At 37.2% G+C, this 18,169-nt stretch overlaps 1 protein-coding gene across 1 annotated transcript; it reads left to right on the top strand.

Annotated features, from left to right (window-relative positions):
* The first annotated feature begins 1,294 nt into the window (after positions 1 to 1,294).
* Positions 1,295 to 2,598, top strand: LOC133789148 (polygalacturonase inhibitor-like). Its single transcript, XM_062226895.1, has one exon. It carries the CDS (start codon positions 1,317 to 1,319, stop codon positions 2,304 to 2,306), a length of 990 nt encoding a protein of 329 aa, XP_062082879.1. The 5' UTR covers positions 1,295 to 1,316; the 3' UTR covers positions 2,307 to 2,598.
* Positions 2,599 to 18,169: the final 15,571 nt, after the last annotated feature.

The raw sequence follows: 18,169 nt of genomic DNA on the forward strand, positions 1-18,169 counted from the left end.
ATAAAATCATATTTTTAGCATTCAAACTAACAATACTAATTTTAAATAATTAAACTACAATATTTTACAACAAAATAACTATAAAAACACACAAAATTATATAAAATCAAAATAAGACTAATAAATTTAAAATTACTTAAAAACTTAATAAGTTAATTAAAAACTCAAGAACTAAGCAACAATTAGCATATAAAATATGGTAAAATAACTCTAATTTGTAGAGTTATCAGCCGCCTATGTAAGTATGTCATAATAATCTGCAAATGTACCACTTATTAAGACTTTTATCAATAAATAATATTATTTAGGTATTGTTCGGTAACAATTCAAAAAATAATTTTTTATTTAATTAATTAAAATTTTGAAAATTAAATATAAAATAGTTTTTGGTAACTCTATTTTGATTTATTATTTTTAAAATTTTAAACAATATTTATTAAATTTTGAAAATAAAAAATTTTCACTTTCAAAATTTTTTTAAACAATTTTTTACTTTTAGTTTTTTTTTTCTTCTCTTTTTTAAATGAGCACCTCATTTTATATTGTTAAACAAGAAATAAAAATAAAAGTTATCAAACGCGTTTATTATTTTTTGTTTTTAAAAACAAAAATTTTACTCAACACAACCTTAATTTTTCAATAATTTTTAAATAGGAGTGTTAGTTGACCTGCACCTGTAGTAAACAAGACATAATCGTCCTATAGTACTATATAAAAATATGTTATACAATATATTCTAATATAATAATATAGAATGCGTTATAATACGGACCCTAACAACTAATTCTGGTGTAAGTCTATGTAGTGGCGGTGGAGATGCATGTGATTCTCCAAAATAGTCCACCTTATATGAAATCAACCTCTATCTTCGACTCTATTATTAAAAGTACTTTTTAATTACGAAAATTGCAATAAATGTTATATATAGCCGCAAACTCGAATATGTATGACATTTTTCACGTTTTACAACCAACAAAAATCTGATTTCAGTTTAAGATATTTTTATAATAGAGACGGAAGTAAAATCTTATAATTAGCTAGCTGTAAATCTATATTTTGCTATTATTATTTATCTATTTTTTTTATAGGATTATTATTATATTGAAAAATTGCGTGTAAATTATCCAAGAAACAATTATTATGTAAAGCTGTTAAAGTATTTGTATACAGTAAGAATTGAGCTGTAAAAAGGTCAAAATTTCAGCACGTGGATCATGCATCCAAAAACAAATCCACCTACCTACCAAAAATGTGACAATATAACACTTTAAAACGAAGAGTGATTATTCATATACTAATCCCACAAAGCAAAACCAATGGCAAGCGTTATCCTTTCTCTCCTCTTCTTCACCACTCTCCTTCTTCACCCTGCACTCTCAGAGCTATGCAACCAAAATGACAAAAGAGTCCTTCTCCAAATCAAGAAAGCCTTCAATGACCCCTATGTCCTCACCTCATGGCATGAAGACACCGACTGCTGTGAATGGTACTGCGTCGAGTGTGACTCCAAAACGCACCGTATCACCTCCTTATCAGTCATTGCTGGTTCTCTGTCGGGACCTATCCCACCCCAAGTCGGAGACCTCCCTTACCTGGAGAACCTCGACCTCCACAAGCAAGTTAACCTCACGGGTCCCATCCCACCGGCCATTGCTAAGCTCAAACGCCTCAAGAGCCTCCGACTCGATTGGACCAGCCTCTCCGGTTCGGTTCCAGGTTTCTTAAGCCAACTCACCAGCCTCACTTCCCTCGACCTCTCTTTCAACAAACTAGCTGGACCGATCCCGGCTTCGCTCTCCAAGCTACCAAAGCTTAACTACCTTCGGCTGGACCGGAACAAACTAACTGGACCGATCCCAGACTCGTTCGGAGAGTTTAAAGGAGCGAGGTTTTATTTGGTGTTGTCTCATAACCAGCTCTCCGGTAAAATACCAGCTTCGTTGGGAATAAAGAAGGACTTCGCTAATATAGACTTGTCGTGGAACAAGCTTGAAGGTGACCCGAAAGCGCTGTTCGGGTCGGACAAGAAGGTCGAATATGTAGACCTGTCGAGGAATTTGCTGGAGTTTGACATGTCTAAGGTTGACTTTCCCAAGAGCTTAACGTGGTTGGATGTTAATCATAATAAGATAACGGGCAGTCTTCCTGTCGGGCTTACCGCACTGAATGATTTGCAGTTTTTGAATGTGACTTATAATAGGTTGTGTGGGAAGATTCCGGTGGGTGGGAAGTTGCAGAGATTCGAAGGCACGTCGTATTTCCATAACCTGTGTTTATGTGGTGCTCCGCTACAACGTTGCAAATAGTGATGCAGCTGACGTTTAGTTTTCCTCACCTAGCTTTTACTACTGTCTATGTCGTTTTATCTTTGATGTTTTATGAGTAATGTGTTTCTCTAATGTCGTTTTATTTATGTGTTGTCTTTCTTTGTAAACGGTACTGTTTGATGATGGCTAGGCCAAAGATGATTGTTTTAAAAACAACAATCCTGTTTCTGTTTGAAGAGAGGAGAGGAGTGTCTAAGCAACCATGTCTAGAGCAATTATTATGTTTTAAATTTCTGATGTTGATGAGAATATCACTTTGATTTTGTTCCAAGCATATTATTAACACAGTGAAGCGTATAGTCACTTTCAAACAATGCGACAAAGTGGTCTGTCTGTCTCTGTGTGTGCTCTATCTTCTTCCACCAAAGTCGAACAAAAATCTGCTGTCCTATTTTTTGTTTCCCATTCCTGTCCCAGTCAAATAGTGACACATCATTTAATTTGATACATAAACTAACAGAGATGAGATATAAGACTAATAACGTTCTTAAATTTTCTGTTAATACCTAGCATTTATTATTTCATTTTTATTTATTTTTTTAATAAATAATAAATAAAATTTGGTCTACAATGAATATATTGTAGCAGAAAATATTCCTTCTTCTTCTTCTAATTTTCATCTTCTTATTTTGTTTTTTTATGAAATAACAAAGACTAATCTTGAAATGAATATATTGTAGAGAAAAGAGAAATTACAATGATAATTTACTGTATGAAGTAGAGAATGCTTTCTGAAAAGAGTTTACATTGCTAACCCTATGATTAAAATTTAACTTCTACACAAGAACGACGTTTAAGTTGGATTAATTTACAACCTTTTTAATTTTTCTTCAGTACCACTACTGTCCTTTATTATTATTATAATTTAAAAAAAATAAAAAATACAACTGCTCTCTGTAGCTAGCACATCTTCTTTCTCTATATCCATCTCAATCGAACACGGCGGCATCGACAACAGTATCGGCCGTGTCTCCTTTACTCGCCGGAGAAACATGTAGATTCTCGTCTTTAAATCACTTGGCTACACTGGTCTCCTAGCATTTATCCAAAGGCCGACGTTGCATTCCTGTTTTGACCTCCGTACGCGCCGAACTAGGCAGAAATGGTCACAACCGCCTCTCTGAAGAGTCTCGCGAGTTGAAGGGCCTCTCCAATGATCCCCGTTTCGACGTCGCTTTCAAGGGCTTGTATTCTCTTCCGAGTATGATTTATTATGATCGAATAGGAAATTGCATTTTTTTTACTCTCGTTGGTGTATCGAATAGAAAAATAATGAAATTTTTTCTCTACAATATATTCATTCCAAGATCAGTTTTGTTATTTCATAAAAAAACAAAATAGGATGATGAAAATAAGAAGAAGAAGATGAAAGGATATTTTCTGTTGCTATGACTTTATTTATATTTTATTAAAAAGATAAATAAAAATGAAATAATAAATGCTAGGTTTTAACAGAAAATTTAAGAATATTTTTAGTATTAAATCTCTGTTAGTTGATGTGTCAAAGTAAATGACGTGTCACTATTTAATTGGCTGGGACAGGAATGGGACACAAAAAATGGGACAGCAGATTTTTGTTCACCAAAGTGTACGTACGTTTGTTTAGCTCTAGCCTCTAGGATTTGAGGTGATACAATATACTTAAAATGCAAAAAATAATAAATATTCAACATTATTTCACAATTTCATTTTCACCTGATTATTATGGCATCACACAGTATTCATTAACTAATAGTTGTGTTCCCTGCTAATTAATTTTTTTTATGAATTTTTATATTCACTTCTACAAAAATGATGTTTTGCTACAATTTTCAATTGTTACTATTGAGCAAGGAACACAGTTTAACTATCGTATTTGTCAATATCGATATAGAAGTAGCTTTGCCATCAGATAAAAACTGTCAATGTTCACTTCTAAATAAAATGTTTTTAGTAATGTTTTTTTCTAACTTAAACATATCTAAGTGTTGCCTCCTATACTGTTGCCAAAAGGAAATATTCTAAGGCAACACTTGTAAAAGTGTTGTCTTAAATAGTATTTAAATTCTTCTAAATGAGATATAGCAACACTTTTTCAAATACATAAAGTAATAATTTTATTTTGAGTGTTGCTATTTATAAATGTTCTAATTAATTCGTACAAGTGTTGTTAAATGCTCAATTATAGTTTTAAATCTTTTTCTCTTATTATTTAAAAATATATATATATATATATATATATAATCAATTTATAGTATACAATAAAAAATTCAATATCAAAATTATTTTTTTAATATAGCAAAATCAAACTTACAAAGAAAGTACAACCACTACAAAAAATGTAACTTTTAGTGACAACTTTTTAGTCACAACATATATTTTGTGTGACTAAATGTCACTTTTAGTAACAATAAAAAATTACTTGTGACTAAAACGTCATACTTAATACAAGTTGTCACTAATGTAGTTTTAGTCACAACCTATTATTTTTAGTGATAAAGTTTGTTGTGACTAAAAATACATTTAGTGACAACAAATTGTGATTTTTGTGACTAATACTTTTAACCACGGACTTTTTAATGATGGCATAAGTAAAATGATTTTTTTTAGTCATAAATTTTTTGTTTTTAGTCACAAAATTTATTGTGACTAAAACTAAGATTTTTTTGTAGTGAACATTAATATATTAAAATTAATGAAAAAATTTAGGAAAAATACAAAGAAATACAAGTACAAAATTTTTAAACTAATACTCAATGTAATAATAACAACAATGCATTTAATTATATACATATTTACAAATATTTGTAACAATATATTTGTCTTGATGATCATTGAGAAGTTCAATGCGTCGTCCACACATAGTTGATCCAAGTGAGTGTGTTGAGTAAAAACTACTCGTATCACTAAAAACAATTAATAGCTTAGATGACTATATGAACTTAACATTTCAAAACTCAATATAAACTTACTTGCTATTTTAGGGACAAAGAAGGAAATACTTCTCGCCCATCTGAATGGATCTATCTTTAAGTGCTTGAGCACGCTTATTCTCATGACCTACACTAACTTCACCTGGATGTTGAAATGCGTACTAATGATCCAACCCATTGTTATGTTGTATATAATCCAACAACCTAGAAGTTAATCATATTTAATTATAAAAAACATGCATATAATTTAAACTTATAATTATAAAAGGCATGATTGTATACCTCAAATACAATATCATCGGAGTTTGTCCAATCTCATCCATGTTGCAAAATTGTGTCACATCATCCTTGAAAAGCATAGCAATCGTGTTGTATCCAAATACATATTGTGGGTTATTAATCTTCTTGTGGTGGTCATTATCCCATGGTGATACAAACTTAAATAAAGAGGTCAAAGTGCTTGACATAGATGTTGAATCATTATGAGAGATTGGCACTACCTCCTGTGTCAATGGCTCTACAGGTGTAAGCTTTGGGGGTTGATGATGTTGAGTGGAAGGTATCATTGCCTCAATATATTCTCTCTTTCTCTTATGCTTACGACCCAAGGAAAAGTTAAAATAAAATAAGTTAGGCAATAATAACTTATAGACATTACCTGTCCCCACTCATTTTCATTGATAATAAGATGTTTATGATAAGTTACTGATACTCGAACTACTTGACCTACCAAAGTGATCCCTGGATTCAAATTAGGAAATGGTAGCCTAGCCATCTCTTAGTGGGCTACCACAACGACTACATGAGCAACTTCTTTAGGCATCTTTTTTCCATAGATATATGTACTATCAGTCTTACGAATGCATCCCAATGCAACTTTGTTGTCTCTCATGTTGATAACAAGCTTACATTAATTTCCTTCCAAATTAGCTCTTTAGTTTCATTTGGGACCAACCTCCAGTCATCGATATTCAAAGGAATGTGGCAACGTGCCAACACTCCAATGCGACTTGCCATCTTCGTTGCCCCATTTCCAATTGATATCTCCAATCGATTATAGTCAACCACTAATTTTTCACCCTCACTTCTAGCCTTTATGACGTCATCGCAAATTGTTTTACCCCCATATATCTTAATAATTTCAACTTCTTGTAGGATTTTACCCACCTCATCATTATCATCGCCAAATGGGTCAACATCATCATCAAATAAAGGGGGATCAATATTTGTGTACCTACATTGAAGAAAAAGAAAATCCAGCTCACAAAGTATTGCAATGGTTTCCCACCAAAGGTTAACAAAATGCAAAGTACCTTGTTCTAAAATTGTTTTCATGTAAAAACCACTTAATTTGTCAAGTAACACTTAATTTTTAAACCATAAACCTTCACCATCCTCGCATAAACTAATGTTTTCATCCTCAATGGTGACATCAGAAGGCGGTGCGTCAAGCACAAAAGTTTCTTGTTTGAGTAAACATCACCGTTGTGAGATTCTTTTAGGTGATAATCTTTTGGTTGGCTTGTTAACACAACCGACCAGCGAGTATCTAAAGGATCAATGACATTGAAAACTTGCTTGGATTGGGACGCCATTATAAATCGGTCATATTTTTGCCCTATTCGATTCAAGTCAACCAATGTAAATATGAATTTCTCTTGTTTAACCCTGTTATCACTCTTCACCCAATCACATACAAAAAGAGGAATTTGAACATTTATATAATCTAATTCCCAAATTTCTTTGATAGCTCTGTAGAATGTCATATCATATTCTATGAGATTTTTATCTTTGGAACTAGATACTTGAAAAGTTTTGGCGACTGTTATCCCAAAATTTGAAAATGGTGACGTGGCAATAGAATTGACACGTGGCATGGATTAGTTGGGTGATCTGGCTTAGTAATAGCCCAGTGCATCAATGAAGAGTTTGGACTGCTTGAGAGATGTCATAGTCAACCAAATACACTCGAGGAGAATACTTGGGCTAAGGTGTGCTTGGCTCGGACCCTAGTCCGAGGAGCCCAAGTGCTTGGCTCGGACCATAGTCCAAGGAGCTTAAGAGATGGGCTTAGACCTTGGCCCGAGGAGAGGCCACAACAGGTCCGATCGAACCCTTGTTCGAGGAGCCCCTAAATGCTTGGCTCGGACCTCAGTCCGAGGAGCTCCTAGGTGATTGGCTCGGACCATGTCCGAGGAGGGCCTTGGGTGATTGGGTCGGACCATGTCCAAGGAGATCCATGCATGTGTGCCAAGGGATTGGCTCGGACCATGTCCGAGGAGAGCCCTGGGTGATTGGCTCGGACCATGTCCGAGGAAAGCCATGCATGTGTGCCAAGGGATTGGCTCGGACCATGTCCGAGGAGAGCCCTGGGTGATTGGCTCGGACCATGTCCGAGGAGAGCCATGCATGTGTGCCAAGGGATTGGCTCGGACCCTAGTCCGAGGAGCCCCCTAGATGCTTGGCTCGGATCTTAGTCCGAGGAGAGGCCAAATAGTGCTTGGCTCGGACCTAGTCCGAGGAGAAGCCAAGTGCATGCCTCAGACCTTAGTCCGAGGAGGGCCAAAAATATGTGGCTCGGATCTTAGTCCGAGGAGAGGCTCCAAGTAATTGCCTCGGACCTTAGTCCGAGGAGAGCCAAGGAGGGTGGCTCAGACCTTGGTCCGAGGAGATCTATGCATGCATAATCTTGATCCAAAGGAAAGCCTAGAGGAGTATGGACCGTATGCAGGTGTCCAACATGCATATGTCCGACCAGAAGACGATATTCATCAACAAAATAGGTTGGACTACGTCAAATTTCCAGAAACAACTTCAGCAAGAATTGGTCTGGGCACCGCGGGAATCTCTCATTCCTCACTCAAATTGAGGAATCTGTTGTATTATAAATATTGTGTGTAATTTAAATATAATATAAATAATAGAATATCCCGATTCTAGAGGGATATCAGTTTAGGATCCCAAGCCTATAAATAGAGGGTGAATGGGATCAAAAAAGGAGTTTTGGTAATTTGAGAATTGGTTTGAGTTCTAGAGAGAGAAAGTGTGTTTTTTCTTGAGAGAACCCTCTTTGTATTCTTGAATATTTACACCGAAGAAACTCAGTTGACACTGGTTCATCTGATCTTGGGTGTGATAAAATAATAAAATCTCTAACTGGATTAGGCTATCACCGACTGATCGGGGCTGAACCACTATAAAATCTCTTGTGTTATTTACTTTTCTTGATAAAACTGTCTGTGTCGTTTACATTCTCTTGAAGGCTTGTCGTTATTGACGTTCTCACGTCGTTGGCTAAAAACACAGTCAACAACGACAATACTAACACCATAATTTTGTGTCTTTCTACTATTATCACGTTCCGTTGTGTTAAATTGAGTATCATTTATATAATAAGAATGATATAATCACATTAAACGTAGGGCCTCGTGATATCCATTTTAATGATTTCGACACAGTATTAGGTGTTTTAATCAATTCAACTATGGCCTACAAATAGAAATTAAAAAAAAAATACATAAAATATAAAAAATATCATTCTAACTTAAAACTTATTTCCCAAAAATTTAGCAAGGACACATGACGAGACAGTTATAGAGGACTGATCGATCCATGACCAGATAGGAGAAGAAAACATGCTATCAGGTAAATTCAGAATTTATACAGAGAAACAGGAAAAGAAGTTGACAAAAGACATGCGATCAGAGCTGCTTGATAAAATGAAATTAAAACTCAAAGTTTGTTTAATATACATATATTTGTAAGATATTTGTTATTTCAAATCTAGATTGTATTATTTACATATTATTTTATATTTACAAGTTACACAAGGCCCATGACCCATCTATGCACACTCTTGAGTCTATAAATAGAGGACTCAAGAATTCCTTGAAGCGGGGGGCGATAATTCCTTAATTTAAGAGAATTAGGAGAATCTAGTGCTATTATACACGTTTTTGTATCCGCTCTCTTAGCTTGTGAAACTTGGTTGACTCTAGTCATCAGATCATAGGTTTTTAGAATTTATATAAATAAGAGTACTAAGTGGACGTAGATCATTACCGAACAGTGAGGTTGAACCACTAAAATATGTGTGTTGTTTGTTATTCTTAAGTTCATTTCTTATTTTATATTTTTATTTTGACATAGTGTTGTTGGCCAAATCTCTGGTCAACATTTTGGTGCTTTCATTGAGAGTCGAACTCAAGAAGGAAAAAATGGCTAAATCTAACAGGAAAATGTAGGTTCAGGAGGCCAGTGAGACGTCTGAGAATGCTCAAAACCCACCCCCTCCGCCGGGAGTTACTGAAGAGGAGCCTCGAGTGGAACTAGAGTAAGCAAGCTAGGAATTGGATGCTGAAACCCTGTGACCAACCATGGGAACGTTGCATGATGAGTTAGCCACTTTGAAGGCTAACCAGGAGAATGTTGCTGAGACCATGTTCGTGCAACAAATGGAAATTGACAGACAATGGCGAGAGCTCAATGATAGTCAAGCTGAGATGGATCGGCATTAGAGGGATGTAACTGTGGCCTTAGAGCTAGCTATACAGTTAGCATAAGGAGTTCGACCTGTACAGAACCCTCAACTTGAACCATCATGAACTCCTCAAAATCAAGAATAACACCAGGCTACTCAACCTGAAAAGCAGCCCTAGAATTCTGGTAGACATAACGAGCGACGTCAACCTCCTCGGTCTGGTCGAGTCAGCGAATAGCCACCTCGTTAGAATAAGGACGAACAACGTCTGCAAAGCTCAAGACGTTTTGTAACTGATGATCATGTCCTACCTGAAAGAGGACATAAGAATGTTCCCTTAGGAATAGGAGGGAGCCAGACTTCAGTTTTGTGGTCAGAGATCCCCCACAACAAAATAATATCCCAGGACCTAGGTACCAACCCATACCTCATAGGCCTCCTTCGATTTATCGGTACAGTTTAGGACGAAGAGAAGGAGATAGTGTGTACAACAGGTCGCGCACTCACGGGTCTCTGTTTAGAGATGGACATGATTACAATGAAGGGGATTCCAAATACAACACATTTCCAAGAAGAAACGCCGGTCGACCTGATGAGCAAAGGTTCGAGTAGTAGGACCTTCCACCTCCTCCACCAATGAATCATCAACAAGTAACTCAAATTGTCAGGAGGAAGCCAAGGCAGCCTTATGTCTTTGATCAACTGGGAGCATCATAACAAAGAAAATGGAGTGAAGATCTGAGGGATATGCTAACCAACCGAAGAGAAAAGTATGGTGAGCATATCCCTGTTGTCGCTACTCTTGCCTCTGCAATACCAGTTGTTGTCCAGGCCCAAATAGATGCTTTGAACCAGGCACTTCAACAACTAGTCGACAATAAAACTTCCCACATAGACTATGATCGGAAGAAGGACACTCCTTTCATTAATTGATTTTTTGTGGCTGAAATCCCAAGTAAATTTAAAATGCATGAGCTACACAACTATACTAGAAGAGAAGACCAAGTTTCTCACGTAAACAAGGTTGAGATACAACTGGATATTCATAAGGTGTTCGAGGATGCTTAGTGCAAGATTTTCCCTGCCACTCTGTCTGATGTTGCTCAGGAGTGGTACTATAAATTTCCATCGACCAGCATAACTTCATGGGAAATGTTCGTCAATGAGTTTTATGGACAATTTTATGTTAGTCGCATACATCCAACCAAAGCAAATCAACTAGTAGATATAAGGAAAAAGGAAGGAAAACCTCTCAAAGAGTATATTCAGAGGTTGATAAGAGCAACTGCTCGCACCAAAATGATGGGAGATGAAGGAAAGATGATGGCCATTACAGCTGCGGTACAACGCCAATCCCCATTATGGAGTAGTTTGCGGAAAAATGGTGTAACGCCCTGGGTAATCAAGACCGTTGCACTGTGTGTTTAAAATAGTGCAAGACTTGCTAATCGAGTCATTTGAACAAACTGTGAATCTAAGTCATCAACTGATTAGGAATAAAAGATTTTGGCCATAAATAAGTTGTTTTCGTTAAAAATGAAAGTTTAATACATAGACTCTCAAAACAGGGTTTGGATGATATATTTACAAAATCCCAGAACTTATAAACAACTCAGGCCACTCTAATGGCAAAATACGCATTTTAGGTTTCCATCCTTGTACAATCCCTCGACTGTGGTGGCCGAGCAGCTGACAATGTACACCTCGCCACTAGAGCTCTCCAACTCATGGTTGAATCTGCATGCCCTTGCCTTTACCTGCACCACGTAGCACCCGTGAGCCGAGACCCAGCAAGAAAACACAATAACATAGCATGATCCATATCAATAGCCAGATATTCCACAACACATAATCAAGAATTCAAAAATTCTTAACATTTACCTATTCAGTGATAACAGTCGACAAACTAACAATTTTTCATCCAGATATTCAACATATCATATCTATTAGTTTGCAAATCATATGCATAATTAACAGTTTATCTCAATCATTACACAATATTTAGGGTTGGCACCCTTAGGCCGCTCCCTCTGTATAACCCACTGTCTTCGGCTCACTTAGGCCACCCCCAGTGTAATTCCCACTGACTCCGGCTAGCTTAACCGAGCCCAGTGATTAATAAGCTATCCTCGGCTACCAGTGTCCGAGCCGCACCATGTGCGCAAATATTATTTACGACACCCTTAGGCCGTTTATCTTATGTCATAATACCATCTATGACATCATAAAAATATAGGGAGCTCTTAGTCCCCTCACAATCACATAATAATGCACACAAATATAGGGAACACTTAGTCCCAACCTAACCACATAATCGGGTGCAGTTTTCTTACCTCTTGTTCGAGCGAGAAACACTTTACGAATGACCCTCGAGAGCGATCGATTTGTTAATCCCTTAGCGGTCACCTAGTCATAACCATATATGGAATCCAATTAATGAAAATACCAATAAATGAGTCTTAACCTAAACCTGACTTCCGGGACCCCGAATAGTACCCAAACGGTGGGTAGATTCGATCCCGAGCCTTAAGAATTGAAACCCCAAGCCAAAAACCCTTAAAAACACCCAAAATATGCATATGAGAAAATATGGTAGCGCTACTCCCCTAGCACCCCAGCGCTACAACCAGGGACATTTTGCCCAGGCTAGCGCTGTAGGGCTACCCTCTGGGCGCTATAGCGCTAGGACCAGGCAGACATGGCCCTGGTTCTTCTTCCTTCGAATTCTCCATTTTCAACCTGTTTCAAAAACTTCAAAACACCTTTTAAACCTCCAAAAGAACCCAAATACAATATATACTAGTCCTAGGCATCATAACCTACCCAACCTTTGCCAAAAACCCCATTGGGTTCTCTACTTTCAAACCCAAAATCTCAACTAAACTCAATAGTAAAACAGAGCAGGAAATCAGAGTTCTAGTGGTTGGAATCTTACCTCAAGCTCGGTATGAACTCCTCTTCAATGACAGAACAATACCCTAGATCCTCAACACTTGATTCCCAGCTTAATTCCCCAAAAGAAGCTTCAAAAATTGAAGAAGGAAAAGGGAGAAAATGGCAGTCGGTTGATGAAGCAAGAGGTGCTCTGTTTTCTCCTACATCCTTCTACTATTTTCCAGCCTAAGTATCAATATATATCCTTAAAGGTAAAATGACCTAAATGCCCTCAAGCTTAATTAAGGTCCTTAACAACCACCAAGGGCAAAATCATCCTTTTGCACCTATCTCGTTAATCATAATTAACACCCTCCAATTCCCGTTATTCTCAATATTCTCAAATACCAATAATTCATATCCCGTTACCCCTTAACTCCCGGCAATGCTCTAATCACCAAATTACCCCGGGACTCTCCTCGAGCCCCAAACTTAACCCCATTATGACCAAACCGCTAACTAATACTCAAAGATCGTCTCATGTCCAAAAGCTCAAACAAATCCACATTATAATGTGGCCTCAACAATAACTACCAATATATATACGATTATACAATTACGCCCTCAATGGGCCAAATTATCAAAATGCCCCCATAGCAAAATATATACCCATATGCATGCATTCATCATCATATAATAATATGATCCACATAAACATGCATATAATCATATAATAGCGCAGATAATCAATTATGGCCCTCCCGGCCTCCTAATCAAGGTCCTAAACCTTATTAGGAAATTTGGGGTCGTTACAAATGGAGTTAAGAACACCCAAGAGATTTTGGACCGAGCTGATAAATACATCAAGATGGAGGAGGCTATCGCCAATGAAGGAAAAGCCCCAAACACAAAAAAGAAGAGTCGGCCAAAGTTGTTGACGGCCCTAGTAAGTCCAACAATGGTGTTAAGAACAACAACATAAATAGCAAAAAACGTGCAAGCACTAAATCTTCTACGTCCGACAATAAACGCCCTAAACAGAACAGATATGAACCAAGGTTCACCAATTACATGGCTTAGGTCGACAGCCGAGAATAAGTATACCAGGCTAACCACACCACCATACCATTTAGGCAACCATCTCCTATCAAGATGGACATTTCAAAAGGAGATACAACAAAGTTTTGTCACTTCCATAATCATTATGGCCATGATACAAATGAATGCAACCAGTTGAAGGATGAGATTGAGTTTCTAATACGGCAAGGACATCTGAGGAGATATATATGAGTAGGGGATAATCCCCAACAAGGAGCTAACGGGGGCAATGAGTAGGCATGTGTACGCCAATGCTCGCCTCCTCTATAGCCAGTCTCGGTCGTGGGCACTCTGCTCACCTTTTGCGGTGGACCACACTTAGCTGGTGACAATGGTAAGGCAAGAGATAGGTATGTCAGGACCTTACGTCACGAGCAAGATATCTAAATGTTAATCGTTAAGGAGCAAACTCCCAAAAAAGCTCAAATAGGGGAAGATTGTACAACTTTCTCTGAGCTTGAGGTGTAGCATGTCAAGTTCCCCCATACAGTTCCCCTGGTCATAGATGTCCAAATCGCCAACATGATGGTGAAGAGGGTGTTGGTGGACACATGAAGCTCATTAAATATACTTTACAAACCATCATTGAAAAGAATGAAATTATTAGTAAAATATTTGGAATCATGCAACCAAACCATCTATGGTTTCTCTGGCGAAGGACTCGCCCCTGCGAACATGACATTACTCACTACTTCTATAGTAGTTGATTGTCCTTCCGCATATAATGCTGTGATCGGAAGATCCATCCTAGTAGAGCTACGAGAAGTGACATCTATGTGGCAACTAGCCATGAAATTCCCAATAGATGCATGAGTTAGGTATGTGCTCAGAAATAAAAGGGAGACAAGGGAATGTTATAACTCCTCCATTACGAAGGCAAAGAATTAAAGAGATGGGAGTGAACTCATTGACTCGAGCAACACTAACAGATAAGAGAAAACGTTCCAAGGAGTCAGCGAACCGTATACCCAATCTGGTGAGCAAGTCACCAAATAGGGTGTTGCCCAAAGTGAAGACAAAGACATAGATCCTTGATTTGGAGGTTTTGAGGAGGAAGTTGGACTTGTGTAGGATCTTGAGGAGATTCAATTAGAAGCGGAACAATCGACTAGAGTTGTGAAAGTCGGTAAAAACTTAAAAACAATGATAAAAAAAAGATATGGTTGAATTTTTAAGAGAGAGAGAGAGAGAATCAAGAAGTATTTTCTTGGTCGCATAGTGATATTGTGGGAATAGACCTAGCAGTTATTAGCCATGTCCTAAACATCGACAAGAACCACCCACCAGTCCAACAAAAAAGAAGATTGCTCGACAAAGACAGGTCTGAAGCGCTAAAAGAGGATGTCGAGAAGCTTAAGAAAAATAGATTCATTAGGGTGTCATTTTATCCATCATGGGTCTCCAATCTTGTATTAGTCCCAAAGCCAAATGGAAAATGGAGGACTTGCGTGGATTTTACAGATCTCAATAAAGCTTGCCCGATGGATTATTTTCCACTGCCAAGGATTGACCAACTGGTCGATGCTACATTAGGGCATGATATGTTGTCATTTATGGATGCATACTCTGGGTACAATCAAACAAGTAAGCATCCATCTGTCGAGGAACATACCAACTTTCAAACAGATATTGTGCTATACTGCTACAAAGTAATGCCTTTTGGTTTGAAAAAAGTTGGTGCGACTTACCAACGATTATTAAATCACATGTTTAAAAAACTAGATCAGCAATAACATGGAAGTATACGTTGATGATATGTTGGTCAAGTCAAAAAAGGCTGGTGGGCATGTCAAGGACTTACAGGAATGCTTCAACATCTTAAAAAAAAATACCAAATGAAGCTTAATCCTCTCAAGTGTTCTTTTGGAGTCGGATGAGGGAAGCTTTTGGGGTTCATAGTGAACTCACGAGGAATAGAAGCTAACCCAAAGAAGATTCAAGCGCTGATCGACATGAAATTCCCCACTAAGATTAAAGATGTACAAAGTCTAACAGAAAGAATTTTTGCCCTAAGCAGATTTATCTCAAAATCTATCGACAAGTGTGTCCCATTTTTTAATCTGCTCAGGGGAAACAAGTAGTATAAATTGACATAAGAGTGCGAGCATGCCTTTCAAGCAATCAAGAAGCATATGGCTCAACCACATGTTCTATCCTAACCTGTCAAAGGAGAGACTTTGTGTTATGATTGGTTAAATATAAATGATATGTGTTAAAATACAATCAAGGTATAAACAATTAGTATAATTCGCATAATGAAGATGTGAAATTTGAGCTTCAATTGTAGGCACTTATAAAATGCAAATTTGAGTCCAAAGTGATACATGAGAGTATCTAAGGGTTCCCAAAAATTTTGGTGGCATTTAGAGCATTTTTGGGACCTTTGGAAGTGTCCAAAGTAATAGAGGGTGGCGATATGTTGCCACCCAAGAGGCGAGACATCACCTGAAACCTAGGGTTTCAATAAACCCTAACAGGCGACGCATCGCATGCATGCAGGTGACGCGTCGCCTACTGTATTACATGAAATATCGTAAATTCTCATAATTACGTGTTTTTCAAGTCTAATCCTATTGGTCAGACATAGTGACGATGCCTACTCTAATCAGGGTAAAAAATAATGTTTTGGAAGACTTGATCACTCTCTCCAATTTCTCTCTACCCTCTCTCTCTTTAGCTCAAAGAATCTCTGGTTTTCTCCAAGAACTGTAGAGTCCAAGAACTTTACTTAGCTAATTGTTTAGTAGTATTATAGTATGTATAGTATTATCTTTGTTACTGTGGATTTTTGGTTCAGACCGGGAATTATTTGGACACTCATAGTAGTACTTATAGATTTTCTAAGTTTAATGTATAGTTTAAGAATATTAAGTATAACCTAAGGTTTGGTTATATGACTAATAATTAAGGATTATATTTATTGTACTATAAGGTTTAGATATCAACCAATAGGATTTTAAGCACATGTTATGAATGGTGATTAAGGATTAAGTATTTTTGAGGATTAAATTTAATAAGGGTAAAGTTTGAATGTTATAGGGTCAGTCAGCAGCTTTGAATACGTTGAAGGCTTAGTCAAGGCTGTTTACTCCATTCAAACTTAGCTAAAAATGTGTAATTTCGTGTTTAATTATTCAGCGTGTGCCGATATATCGCAGCACGTAGATACGGAAAACACGAGACGATGCACGGTCGCCTCGGGCATACTGGCCCAGGCGATATATCGCCCCCTGTAGGCGATATATCGCCTACAGGGGGCGATATATCGCCTCCTCCAGCATGAATTCAAACTCTTTTGAATTCTTTTCGTTTCAGCCATTCAAACTTCTTCAAAAGTCCAACATCTTTTGAACGAGTCTTCAGCCTCTGCTGAACGATTCTTCAAATGATTTTCACCTAAAAAGCCATTATTTTTATTCAAGTAAAATCAAGATACTTTCATTCCCAAACTCTATAAATAGGACCTAGTACCCAGCCAGTATTCACCTTTTGCTCTAAGTTCAGAAGCTGCTAGTGTTAAGTGAGTGTGAGAGTATAAACACCTGGTTTGGGAAAAACATAAGCTTAAACATCATAAGCTTATGAAACACTTTGGGAAGTGAGGTTCTATAGTATTTCGGTTGAGGAGTAGATTGGTCTTTCAAGTCTTTGAGGTAACCAAAACTCTAGTTCATTTCTGTATTATGTTATTTTCTTTCTCATAGTCTTCTACTCAATCTCTAACCTTAATCTTCATTTTGGTTAGGGAATCTAAGTTCTTGAGCACATAAGTTTCGGTAAGCATGATTCTCAAATGGTTTAGTCTTCCCATTTTCCTTTTCATCTCTTTTCTTCTTTCAACTCACTCTTGTTCATTATGGTTATTAGGAGTGTTCCAAAAGTCCCAACTCAGTCCACATATCCCGGTATCTTTGGTAAGGAAAATAGGCTAGAATCAATATGTTATATGCTTATGTTATCTTATGTTTTATGTTGTTAAATGTATTATGATATGTATGCATGTATGTTTGTAGGCTTGGGCATATGACCCATATGACTAACAAGACTCCAAATGGGTTATGGGTATATGACCTACTTAGCCAGTAGGACCCCACTAATCCCATGGGCATATGCTTGTTTAGTCTATGGGACCCCAAGTAATAATGGCCATTATAATAAGTGTATGTTATATGTATTATGTTAAGTCTTTATGTTTCTTATGAAGTTATGTTTATGACTATGTGTTAGATTTTCCTTGCTGGGCATTAGGCTCATTCCTTTTTGTTTTATGTGCAGGAAAATAAACTTAGAGGCGGAAAGATTCGTGACGCTTAGAGGATGTGTATCGATGGTGAATGGAGTCAAGGGGCCGAGTGTTATTCGATTCGAGGATGTAGTTTCTGTTTTATGTCTTTTTACATGTATTTTCCGCACCATTTATGTAATGTCTTTTATTTTAAATCATGTTTTGTTTTTAAAGACAATGGGATCCCATATCC

The sequence above is a fragment of the Humulus lupulus genome, chromosome 7, assembly GCF_963169125.1.
Source record: "Humulus lupulus chromosome 7, drHumLupu1.1, whole genome shotgun sequence".
Taxonomy (NCBI): Eukaryota; Viridiplantae; Streptophyta; class Magnoliopsida; order Rosales; family Cannabaceae; genus Humulus; species Humulus lupulus.

Bases quoted from the DNA above. Each gene is read 5' to 3' on its own strand.
- LOC133789148 (XM_062226895.1), top strand. From the start codon at position 1,317: ATGGCAAGCGTTATCCTTTCTCTCCTCTTCTTCACCACTCTCCTTCTT.